The sequence below is a fragment of the Micromys minutus genome (genome assembly GCF_963924665.1).
Source record: "Micromys minutus genome assembly, chromosome: 1".
Taxonomy (NCBI): Eukaryota; Metazoa; Chordata; class Mammalia; order Rodentia; family Muridae; genus Micromys; species Micromys minutus.
Genome location: NC_137969.1, coordinates 220149797 through 220162470, shown reverse-complemented (window position 1 = coordinate 220162470; position 12674 = coordinate 220149797). Strand labels below are relative to the sequence as shown.

Sequence of the window (12674 nt, the reverse complement as noted above, 5' to 3'; positions counted from 1 at the left end):
AGCTGATCTGTGTGTATCCTTAGATCTCTACTCACAAGAACCAGTCCTGTTGTGTTCCAGGAGTCACATGACCAGTTACAATTCATGATTCCATGTGCATTAGCCTTTTAGTCTTTACCCCTGAACTGTTATCTCTATTATCATTTTGATCAGAGAGGAGAGGTCTGAAGACTCACTCCTCAAATATAGTTTTGCAATTGACTAAGTGCAGTGATCCGCTGGTGTATCATGGGCTCCCGGTACCACAGGAGAGATGGCTCACTGCTGTGAGACCAGTCCCATTTTCCTTCCAATGAAATAAAACGGAAGTCAGTTGTAATTCCTGAAAGGCAGCTTAGCATTCTGTGTGAGAGCAGAAGCTAGATAGGGTAACTGCTGCTTCCAAGGTGTGAGTTCCTTTAAATTCCACTAACCATTAGCTGACTGCATTGTGTTTTGGTCACTCAAAGTCAGGGCTTGCAAAATTGCAACAAAATCATCAGCATCTGCAAGTAGCATAAGTGAGCACACAAACACGCCCTGTCCACATAGCAGTGTAGAATTGTCCATATGTCAGCATGATTTGGGCAACCTTGAACAGAAATAGTCTTACATATATTATTTATTATATTATTTATTAACTGTGATTAGGGTGAAAGGATATCTCTTCATGGTTATATTTTAATTTCTGTTAGCTAGTGGCATTGAACTCCCATTTTATCTTTACCTAGCTGTAGAACCATTTGTATTTCTTTGAAAAACAAATTCAGGTAATTTGCTCATTTCCAATGAGATTCGATGTTTGGTTGAGCATTTGAAATTCTTTATGTATTCTGAATGTAATCTCTTGTCAGAGGAAAGCGGCTCAGATTCTATTGCTCTCGTCACTGTCGGCTTACAGGCTCTTCTTCTGTTCTATTGCTGCCCGTGCTTTACGGACCCTCATCCTGGCCATGGCCTGTGTCAAGGTCTTCAAGTGTTTCTGCTCTGTCTTCTAGTTGTTTCATAGTTTCAGGCCTCAAACTCAGTGCCTTAATACTCTTTCCTGTTGATTTGGGCATAGGCTGAGAGAAAGAAATGACGTTTTGTTCTTCTGTACATGGATATTCAGGTTCCCCAGGTTTGTTTATTGGGTATGCTCTGTAATGTATTTGTGTGTGTGTGTGTGTGTGTGTGTGTGTGTGTGTGTGTGCGCATGAGTGAGCATGTGTGCATATGCCTCAGGGAGTGATTGTGTGATTGTGTAAGTATTTATGTCTGTGTGTGCATGTGTATAAGTGAATATTGCACATGTGTGTGCATACGTGCATGAGTGAGTATGTGTGCATGTGCCTCAGTGAGTGAGTGATTGTATACATGTGGTATGTGTGTGTGTGTGTGTGTGTGTGTGAGTGAGTGTGTGTGTTTGTGAATGTATGTGTGTGTGTGTGTGTGTGTGTGTGTGCGCGCGCGCGCTAGCTCCCTTGGGTGTAGATATATGAGTTTACTTCTGAAGTCTCTACTCCCCTGGTCTTCGTGTCAGAATTTATGTGGTACCTGTATTGTGGCTACTGCTGCTCTGTCATGTATATTACAACTTCTCATTGTAATTGACTCTGGCTTTTGATTTTATTTTTCTTCTCAAGATACTTTTAACTCTTGGGGTATTGTGTGCTTTCTTATGAGCTGGAGGAAACGTTTGTATCTGTGAAGAATGACGGAATTGTGATAGAACCTCTAGGAAGGTTCTGTATTTTTTAGAATCTCTTGGACATTCTGGCGGGATTCATTGCTTTAATCCACACACGTGAGACCTTTCCATCTGAGTGGGTGAATCTTCCAACAGTTATTCATCAGCCTTTTGCAGTTTCCATTGTCGAGGTCATTTGTTCCCTGAGATTAACTTGCTCCTAGGTATTTGATATTTTCAGTAGCTATTACAAATGAGCTTGCTTTATGATTCCTTTCTCAGCAAGTTCATTATAGTGCATAAAAATACTCATGTGTCTATATCAGGTTTGTATCCTGAAACTACCAAATTTGGCTACCAGACCTGGCGATCTTCTGATGGGGTCTTTAATTATGCTTTCCAAACAAAATAATCTGACCTTCTTTTTGTCTAGATATCATATTTGTTTCTTTTGTCTAACTGCTCAGGCTAAGAATGTGGCATACTTTATGGACTATGGGAGGTGCACATCTTATCTAGATCTTATAGGAAATGCTCTCAGTGTCTCCCCCTGTACTCACTATGATAGTGCTCGGAGACCATCATATGTGGCCTTTTTATGTTGAGTTCATTTGTTCTATTTCATTGTTTATCTCTGATACTCCTTGGATAGATGCTGATGGGAGCTCTGCATTTCATCCATTGACGGAACTGAGATGTTGACATCCACAACTGCCACTGTGTTGCAACCTCTTTCTTTAGATAGAACAGGAGCATTGGGTACTGTATTTTATTTTATTTTTTGAGACAGGGTTATGTAATACCTCTATGAGGCATTCTAGCATTAGTTAGAGATTCATGTTACCCACTGAGTGGATTATCTTAGCACACAGATAACACCTCTCTTTGGCTTTCTGCCACTTTTCATTGATGGTCTGCTTGCCTAAGTATAGCCATTCTTGCTTGCTTGGTGTGGAACAACTTTCACAGGCTCCATCCTGGCCTGCGTCTCTGTCTCTACCATGGTGAAGCAGTGAGTAAATTCTACCCATAAACAGTGCATTGTTGGGCCTTGCTTTTTAGTTCATCCAGATAATATTTATCTTTGGGGCTTTTGATGTGTTTGAGTCCAAGGTTATTAGTTGTTATGTATAGAACTATTTGTGTCATTTTCTTTGCTTTCTGGTGTTAAATGGCCACACTGTAGTCCTCAGCACTGGGCTTTATCTCTGTTGTTTTCCATGTGGGTGAGATTCAATTCTTTTTATCTTTTATGTCACTGATCATCTAGAGGGTTTTAGTCTTTTGCATCTTTTCCCAGTGGTAGCTGTAGTTCTCTTGTTCTTTCATGTTCAGGTGTAACTTCCCTTGAGCATCATTTTGTTAAGGCTGCTTTAGCGACGATGGATTCCACAGTTTGCACCTCGGACTTTCGTCTTGTACATTGTTTAGCTCACTTTTGTTTTCCCATAGCTTTTCTCAGTGAAATAGTCGAAGTTAACAATTTTTCCCTGCTAACATTTAATATGCTGTCGTATTCCCTTGTAGTTTATTAGTTTTCTGTTGAGAAATCTCCCTTATATTTAATCATGGTGACCTTAAGTGTGAGCAAATGCTTTTATGTTTTTAGAATTTGGAAGTTTGGCTGAGAAATGCAGCGATGAGGACATGTTTGAGTCAAATCCATTCAGGGTTTCTTGGGATTTCTGGGTCTCCTTTGCGCCTTTAACTCTCCAAAATTAAGGATGTTATCAGCTCTTTTTTTGTCACTATGGCAGTTTTATTTTCTATTTTCTTATTCAGATAAGGTTTCATGTAGCCCAACATGGCTTTGAACACACTCTGTAACCAAGGGTGACCTTGAATTTCTGATGTTTCAGCTTTCTGGTTCTGGGATTTCAGACACGTGCCACCATGTTGTATTCTGTGGAGTGCTGGGAGAGCAAACCCAGGGCTTTATCCATTCCGGGGACATACTCAACCAACTGAGCCACAGTCTCCATCTATAACATGGAAGTTATCTAAGACTGAAAAATCACTGTATTCCTAAACTACACCACTGTTGGATATTACCCGGAGGACTCTGAACCCACCACCAAGACACTAGCCCCATACATGGTCATTGCTACACCATTCACAAGAGCTGAGTAGTGAAGTTTGCCTCGATGTCTATTGATAGATGAATGGGTAAAGAAAATTTGTTCATTTAAACGTGTCTTGAAATTTTCTTTGTTCTTTCTAATGGTTTTTCTCTTTTATTTCTTTAGCATTACATTGGTACTCCAAAAGCTCCGTCTTTGAGTTCAGACATTTTCTGCTTGATCTAGCTTGCTGTTGAAGCTCTTGTTCATAGCTCTTATTTGACTTCTTCCATTATTCATGTCCAGGGTTTAGAATTGGTTCCTTTTGATGAATTCTTATTCATTTCATTAATTGATTTTTCTGTTTCGGAGAATTATTTAAATCATCTTGCATGTCATTTATCGTCCTTGAAATCCTTCCTTTGAATTCCTGCTCAGACATCTTTTCTATTTTCCTTTCCCTGGCGTCTTGTTTGAGAACAATTGCACTTTTAGCTCTATCTCGTTACCTTGCAGTTTTCATACTTTGTTTCCTCCTGCTTACATTTGTATTTCTAGGGGCTCAGTCCTCCCTGCTATTGTGGATGGTGCAGCAATGACCAGGGAAGGGCAAGTATCTCAGTGGTTTCGTTCAGAGTCCTCTGAGTGCATAGTAGGAGTGGTGTATCTCAGGAGTATGGTAGTTTCCAGTCTTAGATAATCTCCATACTAGAGATGGGAAATGTGCCCCCACTACTAAGTGATTTTCATCTTTGAAGTTTTTTTAAATTTTTTTTTTTAGGCCGTACTGGCTTTGGTTCAAGTTGACCACTGCAGTTATGGTCTCCAAATAACCAATAACTTCTTCAACAGCAATCAATGGTTGTGAGCGCAGTTCACAGGAGGCAGGATCATAAAGCCTGTTGTTCTCTGCAGGACTGTCAGGTGGGGCTATCCTAGCAGCCAAAGAGGTACCCAGAGCAGTGGGGGAAGAGTGCTTACCTAGTCATCTCAGGCAATATTAGTGTCATGTAGCACAGGAGTAAAATATGAGGGCTGTGTGTTAATTTCTGTGGAACATGTTCAATGAACCCAGGCTAGAGGGTCCTGGGCATGTGTGGCATGGATCCCATGGCATAGGGGGCAACATGCATGTGTAGTAGTACAGAGTGCATGCCTTAAGTGTTTAGTGATGGTGTGTAGGTGGAGCCATCCTCACACCCTGAGTAGAAGTTACACATGGAAGGTAGGTAACATGGAGCAACTGCCCAGGCAGGGGAGAGTGATCTTGATGACCAGAGTTCCTCATCCGTCTAGAGCAGTGTGATAGGATGTCCTCCCGAAAGGCTCAGTGAGGCTTCAAAATTTCCCAGAAGCAAAAATTCAGGGTGTCCATGTAAGTTGATAGAGGGTCTCCTGTGTATGTTTTCATTGTGGTAGAATGTTCCAAGTATCAACTGGTCTTGACCTGGGTAGTGGGGCAGTTGTAGAAATCTTTGGTCCTCTTTTCTTTCTACTCAACTGTCTGACTTCATGCCTCATGGTACCTACATTTCATCTGCTGTGCATTCCAGCTCTTTCTAGTGAATCCCTTGTTTGATTAGTACCTGTTCTTCCCTCCCTTCAGCCTTTCCTTTCTTCATAGTCACTTCTGTTGCCACTATCCAGCCATCCTGCTGTGGGCTTTCTTCTACCATTAACAATGGAGAGCCTTTATGGCATATAGATGCTCACTCTTTAATCCTACATTCACTTTGTATGTTCTGCCAAATCTAAAACATGAGCCTGCCCTAGGCACCAGCTTAGGGATTCTCCTATGGGACACACTTGTTTATGAGCCATTTTCCTTGTTTCTGATAATAGAAATTTCTCTGAAAGTCTGCAAATCTCTCAACTGGCACAACAACATTCCTATGATCTCTTCTGACTTCTCTTATTTTCAACTGTTTAAAATTATTACCCTTTTCTTTGTTTGGGGTGGAATTTAGTATTTGTTGATTAGTCTCTACTTCCTATTGTTTATGAATTAAGGTCACATGGATGTACCCGGAGGAGAAAAAAGGGAGCACAACTATGTGGTATATATACCATCTGTGTGAACTAAGATTCCAACACAGTTACCGACACTGACAGACTCTGAAGGGCATGATGGGATTGGTTGAAGCTTCCGATAGGAAGCTCTTATCAAAGATAATTCCCCGCCAACCTTATGGGATATGTTCCAGATCACCAGAACATTCTGGAAATAGCAGTAGTGCAAACACTGCATACTGGTTTCTCCTATACATAGAACTCATGATAATGCTTTTTTCCCCATAAATTAGAAAGACTTTAGCAATAATAATAACCACAATGAATAATTATAATAAAGCATTGGGTTGGGATGTGACCACTCTAAAATAGATCTTTTTTATTTGTACTTTTACTTTTCAACTAAAGAGGTATCATATGACTTCTCTTTGGAAATATCTGATTTCCAGAGTCATTATTATTGTATTTTGAGATCACTACTAAGTAAAATAATGGTCTCTAGAATGTACACACTGCCAGACTAAAGCAGCTGATTTGCTAGTGAGTGAGAGACCGACGGGATGCACGCAGAGTGAGTGTATAGAGTTTGAATATCAGGAGCAGGACATGGGGTTTGCATTGTTATGGTGGATGAAGCAGGGTGGGAAGAACTTTCTCCCTGCTGCCCAGAATGAGACACGATTCTCATCATCTGAATTGTATATTCTAGAATCTGTCATTTAATGGTTTTGGATCATGCTTGACCATTTTGAACTGGAGAAAGCACACCAGTTTACAAGGCGATGTGGCTCTCAGTGGTTTGACTTCACACAGTTGCAGTCAACATGCCATGGTAACTGAGTTCTCTGTTGATGTGAAACATGTTTAATAGAATCATGGTAATTGAAATTACCATGGCAGTGCATATGGAAACTATGTGTAAGCAGGAAGTATTCTTTCTGCCTCTCTGCTTTACCATGTAAGTAAAACTAACAATCAGCAAGAAGTTTTAGCAACAGTGACTAAAACATGGCTTAACATTTTACTGTCTTTACGTATCCTGCGACAGATCACAAACTAGTGTTACACAATGAGGTCTGTTGAAATAATGGCTTATATATTTAACTTCGTTGTGTGGGGGACATCAATTAAGGCAAAATAAAATACACAATCAGAGACAAGGATGTGATTGATTTGTGCCACAAAAGTGAAATGAGCTTTTTTTCTTCCAGTTTTATGTATGGAGAACTGACTGACAAGAAGACCATTGAGAAAGTCAGGCAGACTTTTGACAACTACGAGTCAAACTGTTTTGAAGTCCTTTTGTACAAAAAAAACCGTAGGTATTTTTGATACCAATAAGACACCTAGATCTTTCTAAGTTTTATGGCTTGGGAAATGGTAGCCAGGCAACAAGGTACAGAAGATACAATGTTTCATTACTGTTTTTGGTGTAGGGTGAGAGGTTGCTGGTGAAATTAGACTGAAAAATTAATAATGATTTTACCCTTGAAAAGATCCTCGTGAACAATGGAAACAAACACGGTGTATTTCATTTTACTTTTACAAATTAATTTTATTTTTTATTTAATGAAAAATATATTATATGGATGCATGTTCTGCTTGCATGTATGCATGTGTACCATGTGTGTGCTTGGTGCCAGTCAAGGTCAGAAGGTGTCAGATCTCCTGGAACTCTATCGCAGATGGTTGTGAGCTGTCATGCTGATGCTGGGGGCTGACGTCAGGTCTTCTGCAAAAGCAAAGAAGCTCTTAATTGCTAAGCCGTTTCTCATGTCCTACATTGTTATTTTAAACATTAAAGTTGTTCATATTTAATGGGGACAGAGTGACACTATGAGTTAGGAATGCAATATGAAGACTTAAATCAAACAAGTAACACTCAACATTTCAAACATTTACTTTTTGAGGTAAGAATATTGGAAACAGCTCTCTCGGCCACTCTGGTGTCTGCAGTTGGCCGTTATTATTAAACATATTCATCATTGCTGTGCAATACATCTCACACCTACAGAGAAACTTGCCTCTTGTTTCGCACAGGTGTTGCATTCTTAAATCATTTTTTTGTCACTCTTTCCCCAACCCTACAGCCGAGAAGCTCTCCTGTCTGATATGTGTTTCAGTGACTTAGTTCCAATTAGCATGAGCACACGTTTTATACTGATCTTCTGAGCCCAGCTTATTTTACTCAGTACTTAACACTATGGTTTTTTATTTCTTCAATGTTGTTGTAAATATAAATTAATTATCTCTCCTCTAAATTGTGTGTTCATGTGTTTATTGTACATGCATGTGTGTACATTTGTGTATTGTATATGCATGCACATACATACACAAGGGGATACACAGAATATGGAGTCCAGAGGAGGACATGAGATGTCTTTGTCTCTTCTCTTCTGTATTCCTGGAGGCCAGGTCTTTCACTTGAGCTTCTTCCTTTGAGATAGAGTAACTAGTCTGCAGACCCCATTTGTCCTTCTGTCTCTGTCCCTTCTCTCCTGTTTCTCCCAGTGCTGGGTGATTTACACACTGAGCCATGCTTGGCTTTTCGTGTGGGTTCCATGTAGGTTCTTGTGCTTGCTTAGCAAGCATTTCTACCCATCGAGTCATCTCCCCAGCCCAAGAAATTCTTTTAAAGACTGAACAGTATTCACTTTGTACAATACATTGTTTTATCTGTTTATATTTTGATGGACATTCAGGTAAATTATAAATTGGCTCCTGTGATTTGTAATGCAATGGACATGTGTATGTATGTTTTGTAGATTTCAAATCTTCTGGTTAAATACCCAGATGTGGGACTGTTACATCATATGGTGGCTTTGTTTTAAAATGTTTAAATTAATCTCAGAGTAGGTTTTCTACAGTGTCTGTGCTAATATATGTTCATAACTACATTGTTATAGGAGTCCCTTTTCATGGTTGCTACACAAATATCAGTGAGGTAGATATATGGTTATATGCTGTCAGTCTTTACAAATAGCCTTTAGCTAGACTTGAACTGTTTCTTGTTTAAGAGTGATGGGCGTAGGCATTATTTTCAGGATAGAACTGTTACAAGTGATAAATATATGCTGATATTATGAATTATTCTCTAGGATTAGAGTTGTACATAATCAGTTGCTAAATATGTCATGACACAGAACCTCATGGTACAACCCTTATTTGGGGAAAACTAAACAACCATCCAACCAACCAACCAACCAACCAACCAACCACCAACCAATCAACTAACTCACCAACCAACCAACCAACCAACCAACCAACCAACCACCATCATTACATCCACATCCTCAACAATCAAGTTTTTTATTTAATTTATTTTTTACTGCTTTCCCAAATGACCCTTTTCTTCTTCTTTTTTTGATATATAGAGTCCTTTAATAGTCTTTTATCAATAAGCCATCTCTAAATGACATCTATATGCAAACAAAGGACTGTTTTCTCCAATGTGGTCTCTCAGTGGGTATATTGACCACTCTTAGGAACGGGGTCCATGCCCTGCAGTAGATGGCCTACACAAAAAAAACAGTAGTAATTTTGTAGACCATTTTTCTCATATTGCTTTGTTTTTGGTGTTTTTTTCTTATTTGTCTTTTGCTTGTATATTATGATTTTTGATTTTTGTCTTTTTATAGGGTTATTTGCATGTATGTGTCGTGTGTGTGTGTTTCTTGAGCTTTTTCTTCTTCTTTTTAAAATTCTGGCTTTTTGTTGTTCTTTTGTTTTTCTTTTTTTTTCTAAATAGAGAGAGAAAGAAGACATGAAGTTGGAGTGGGTATGAAGGTAGGGAGAAGCTGGGAGGAGTTGGGAGAAGAGAAACTGAGATCAGAATATACTATAAAAAGAATTTATTTCAATAAACATGTATATTAAAATGTGAATATATGTGCACACATGCTTTCATGGTAAATGATAGCAAAATCCATATTCATCTTCAGTGGTGAGTGTAGTCTCTGTAGTGACTATAGTGTGGGAGATGTCCTAACGTCAGCAAGACACGTTTCTGTGTTCATTATATGTTGGATCCCATGGTGCACAGTTTTTCCTTCAATTTCTTATTCTTTAAGGAATACGTGGAGTTAAAATTAGACTTTCTTTTTTAGCACTAGACCCACAAAAGAATAACACCTCCCATAGACATCCCCTCAGAGAAGTATATTTGGTGATGCAAACATTTTCTTCTGTGGTTTTACTTACCGAAACTTCCAAAATTTTATCTCTCATTTTTAGAATCAAGGCCAAGGAGATCTTTCTGTGTGACGTCACAGCCAGTGTGACACAGGGAGAGCAATCAGTTCTGAATGATCAGTCCTTCCTGCTGCAGGGCTATAGGGTTCTCTCACTCTTCCCTTCAGGCTCAGATATTTATGTATGATTCACGGGATGCTCAAATGCCCAAGCCCCTTTCATTTTCACATAGACATTTTTAGTCTTTTGATGACTTAGATAGATGGCCCAAGTTTAGCAAATAATTGAAGATGCCTTACCCTCACATTCAAGCGGAATTAACAAATATTTGCTCAATTTTCAGACATGGTAGCCAAGTCCACAGTCTGTCCAAAGTACTTTTGTTTTGTTCATTTACTTTTAAACTTATCAGTAAGAACTTGAAATTTACATTTCTACATTCTCTTTCAGGTTAGTTATGGTTGGCGATTATGTGACTTTTGTTCAGCTCTCCTGGTTTCTTAATTTCATAGACTGAATATTGCTATGTGAATGTCTGCACATAGTTGGTAGGAGACGGAAGACGGGACCTGCAGCCTTGTAGAACTCTCCTGTTCTCCTCTGTGTGCTCTCTGCATCTGTCCTTAATTTTGAGTTTTCTTTAATAGGAAGGACAGGTCGCATTGGGATAGAACACAAGTATTTTAGCCAGATGTACAAGATTTAGAATCTTGTAAGTGGTCATCTCAAACAGCTTTTGCACATCAACTACAAAAAGAGTGTTTTGTGACTTTTAAAAATGTTAGATAGAAAAATTCACATATCTTCTGAAGACTACCCAGCCCTGCCTCCAAGAGTTTTATCACGTAATCAAGTTCCGGTAAACTGCATTTTGCAAATGGGGCAGTTGAGGTTTCTGATTTACTCAGCCAAGGTTGACACTTCAGTTTGTAACCTCTTTTTTTCTGGCCAGTACACAGGTCTTGCTCTGAGTGTAGGAAAGAATGGACTTCTGTCTGTCCTTCTCAGACTCCCTGTCTATCTGATCCCTAAAACTAGAATACAGAAGCATTTCACAGCTTCTTGAAAACATCCACCTTGTTCTAGGGGAAGTCTGAACTTATGAGCTCAAAAAAAATTTTACCTTGATATTTGGAAATAGCTTTCTAGACAGCCCCGTTTCTGCCAAAATTTCAAAAGTGGCTATTTCCATAGGAAGGAAGGCATGACTGTGACACCTGCTCTTCTTGTCCAGATTTCTAGCAGGCCCTGGAAAAAGAAAAGGATTTTCACTGCTCTTTTCTCTTTGTTTATTACCCTCACTGCCTCTAGCTCACCATGTTGGAACAGCCACAGGCCATGAACACAGCAGGGTCTGGCAGTGGTTATTTGTAAAACTGTATATCACTCACAGTTCCCAGACATGCTGTGTCACAGGAGGAGCAGGAAGTAGGGAGGAAGCCTGGAAGCCTGGAAGCCTGGCTGGGAGATGATGGGTTGTCTCCAAGTCTCCTTCTCCTTCTGCAATTAGCTCAGAAAGGGCTGTGTCCTTCTATGGACCTGTTGGAGCCACAGAGACCCAGTGGCCAGAGCTGAACGTTATCTTATAAATCTCTCTGCAGTGCTCTGGCTTCTGGAGCCTGCGGAGGGACTCAGCTCATCTGGTGTAATGATGAGTTAGCCCTTTCATGACTTAGGTAGATTCCCCAGGTTTAGCAGGTAATTTAAGAGCGCTATTATTACCGTGAGCATCCAAACAGAATTGGCAGTGGCATTAGGCGACCCAGTTTTGGATCCAGCTATGAAGGAGGTTGTTACTTGGTTTTCATGGGGGAACCACTAAGATGCTCTTAGTTCTCAGTGCAATTGTTACACATCTACTCTCCAAACCCTGAACCTGATGAAACCCCTTCTGGCCCTAAGGATGAACTATTTGAGGACTTTTATTGCTCTTTTGCTTGATAAAAAAAAAAAAAAAAAAAAAAAAAAAAAAAAAAAAAAAAAACAGATGGGAAATGAACTTATTTATTTGTGATTCTTTTTATTGGGATAGAATGTTCTTTCAGTGTGCTGCCACTGTGCGGATAATTATCCTCTCGAGGTCTTTCTCATGCCTCCACTTACTCCATTGTTGTGATGTTTTTGTCAGTTCCTGGGTCTGTCCAGACCCCGAGCTTTAAAACTGGGAAAGCTTCATCCTTCTGGAGAGCCCAGTGTCTGTTCCTTGAAGAATGATGTGACAGAGTTGAACCTCAAGGGGCAGGAGGCAGTGGCTCACCAAGACATGGGAGATTCTCAAACTGTGAACACCCCCCGTTGTTTTTCTTTACCTTTGATGATTGCCTTAAAAGTTTCAGGTAGCATTCTGTATACAGTACGTATCATGTATTGGGGATGTCTCCTGTGACTGGGGACACAGCTATCGAGGCGTTACGTAAGTCCATCCTAGGGAAGAGGGGGCCTCGGTAGAGAAGCAGCATTTTAGAAGCTCTTCTGGGAACCAGGCTTGTCAGGGCAGTAGGTGTTGCTGTTGCAGCTAATTGGAAACACTTGTCAAAGTGACAAGACCAGAGAGGCATGTAGAGATCACACTCGGGGAGTTTGTCAGGGTCTCAGGACACAGACCTAAAGGTGATACCGATATTACTTTAGGAGCAAGACTGGCTTTGTGTACCCAAGTTGGAAAAGCCCCTGCACTTTTCTTTAGAATGTTTATATTTGGGGCTAAAAGTACACATTAATTCTGAACACCTGGTAGCTGATAGAGTTAAATGGTTTTGTTTTGT

At 39.9% G+C, this 12674-nt stretch overlaps 1 protein-coding gene across 1 annotated transcript in view; it reads left to right on the top strand.

Annotated features, from left to right (window-relative positions):
• KCNH5 (potassium voltage-gated channel subfamily H member 5) overlaps positions 1-12674 on the top strand; it is a gene marked incomplete at both ends in the record, with an annotated part of 292205 nt that overhangs the window by 30320 nt on the left and 249211 nt on the right. Inside the window, one exon of the mRNA XM_080914667.1 lies at positions 6930-7036. Coding sequence (XP_080770793.1) covers positions 6930-7036 — 107 coding nt within the window. The remainder of the gene's footprint in view (positions 1-6929; positions 7037-12674) is intronic.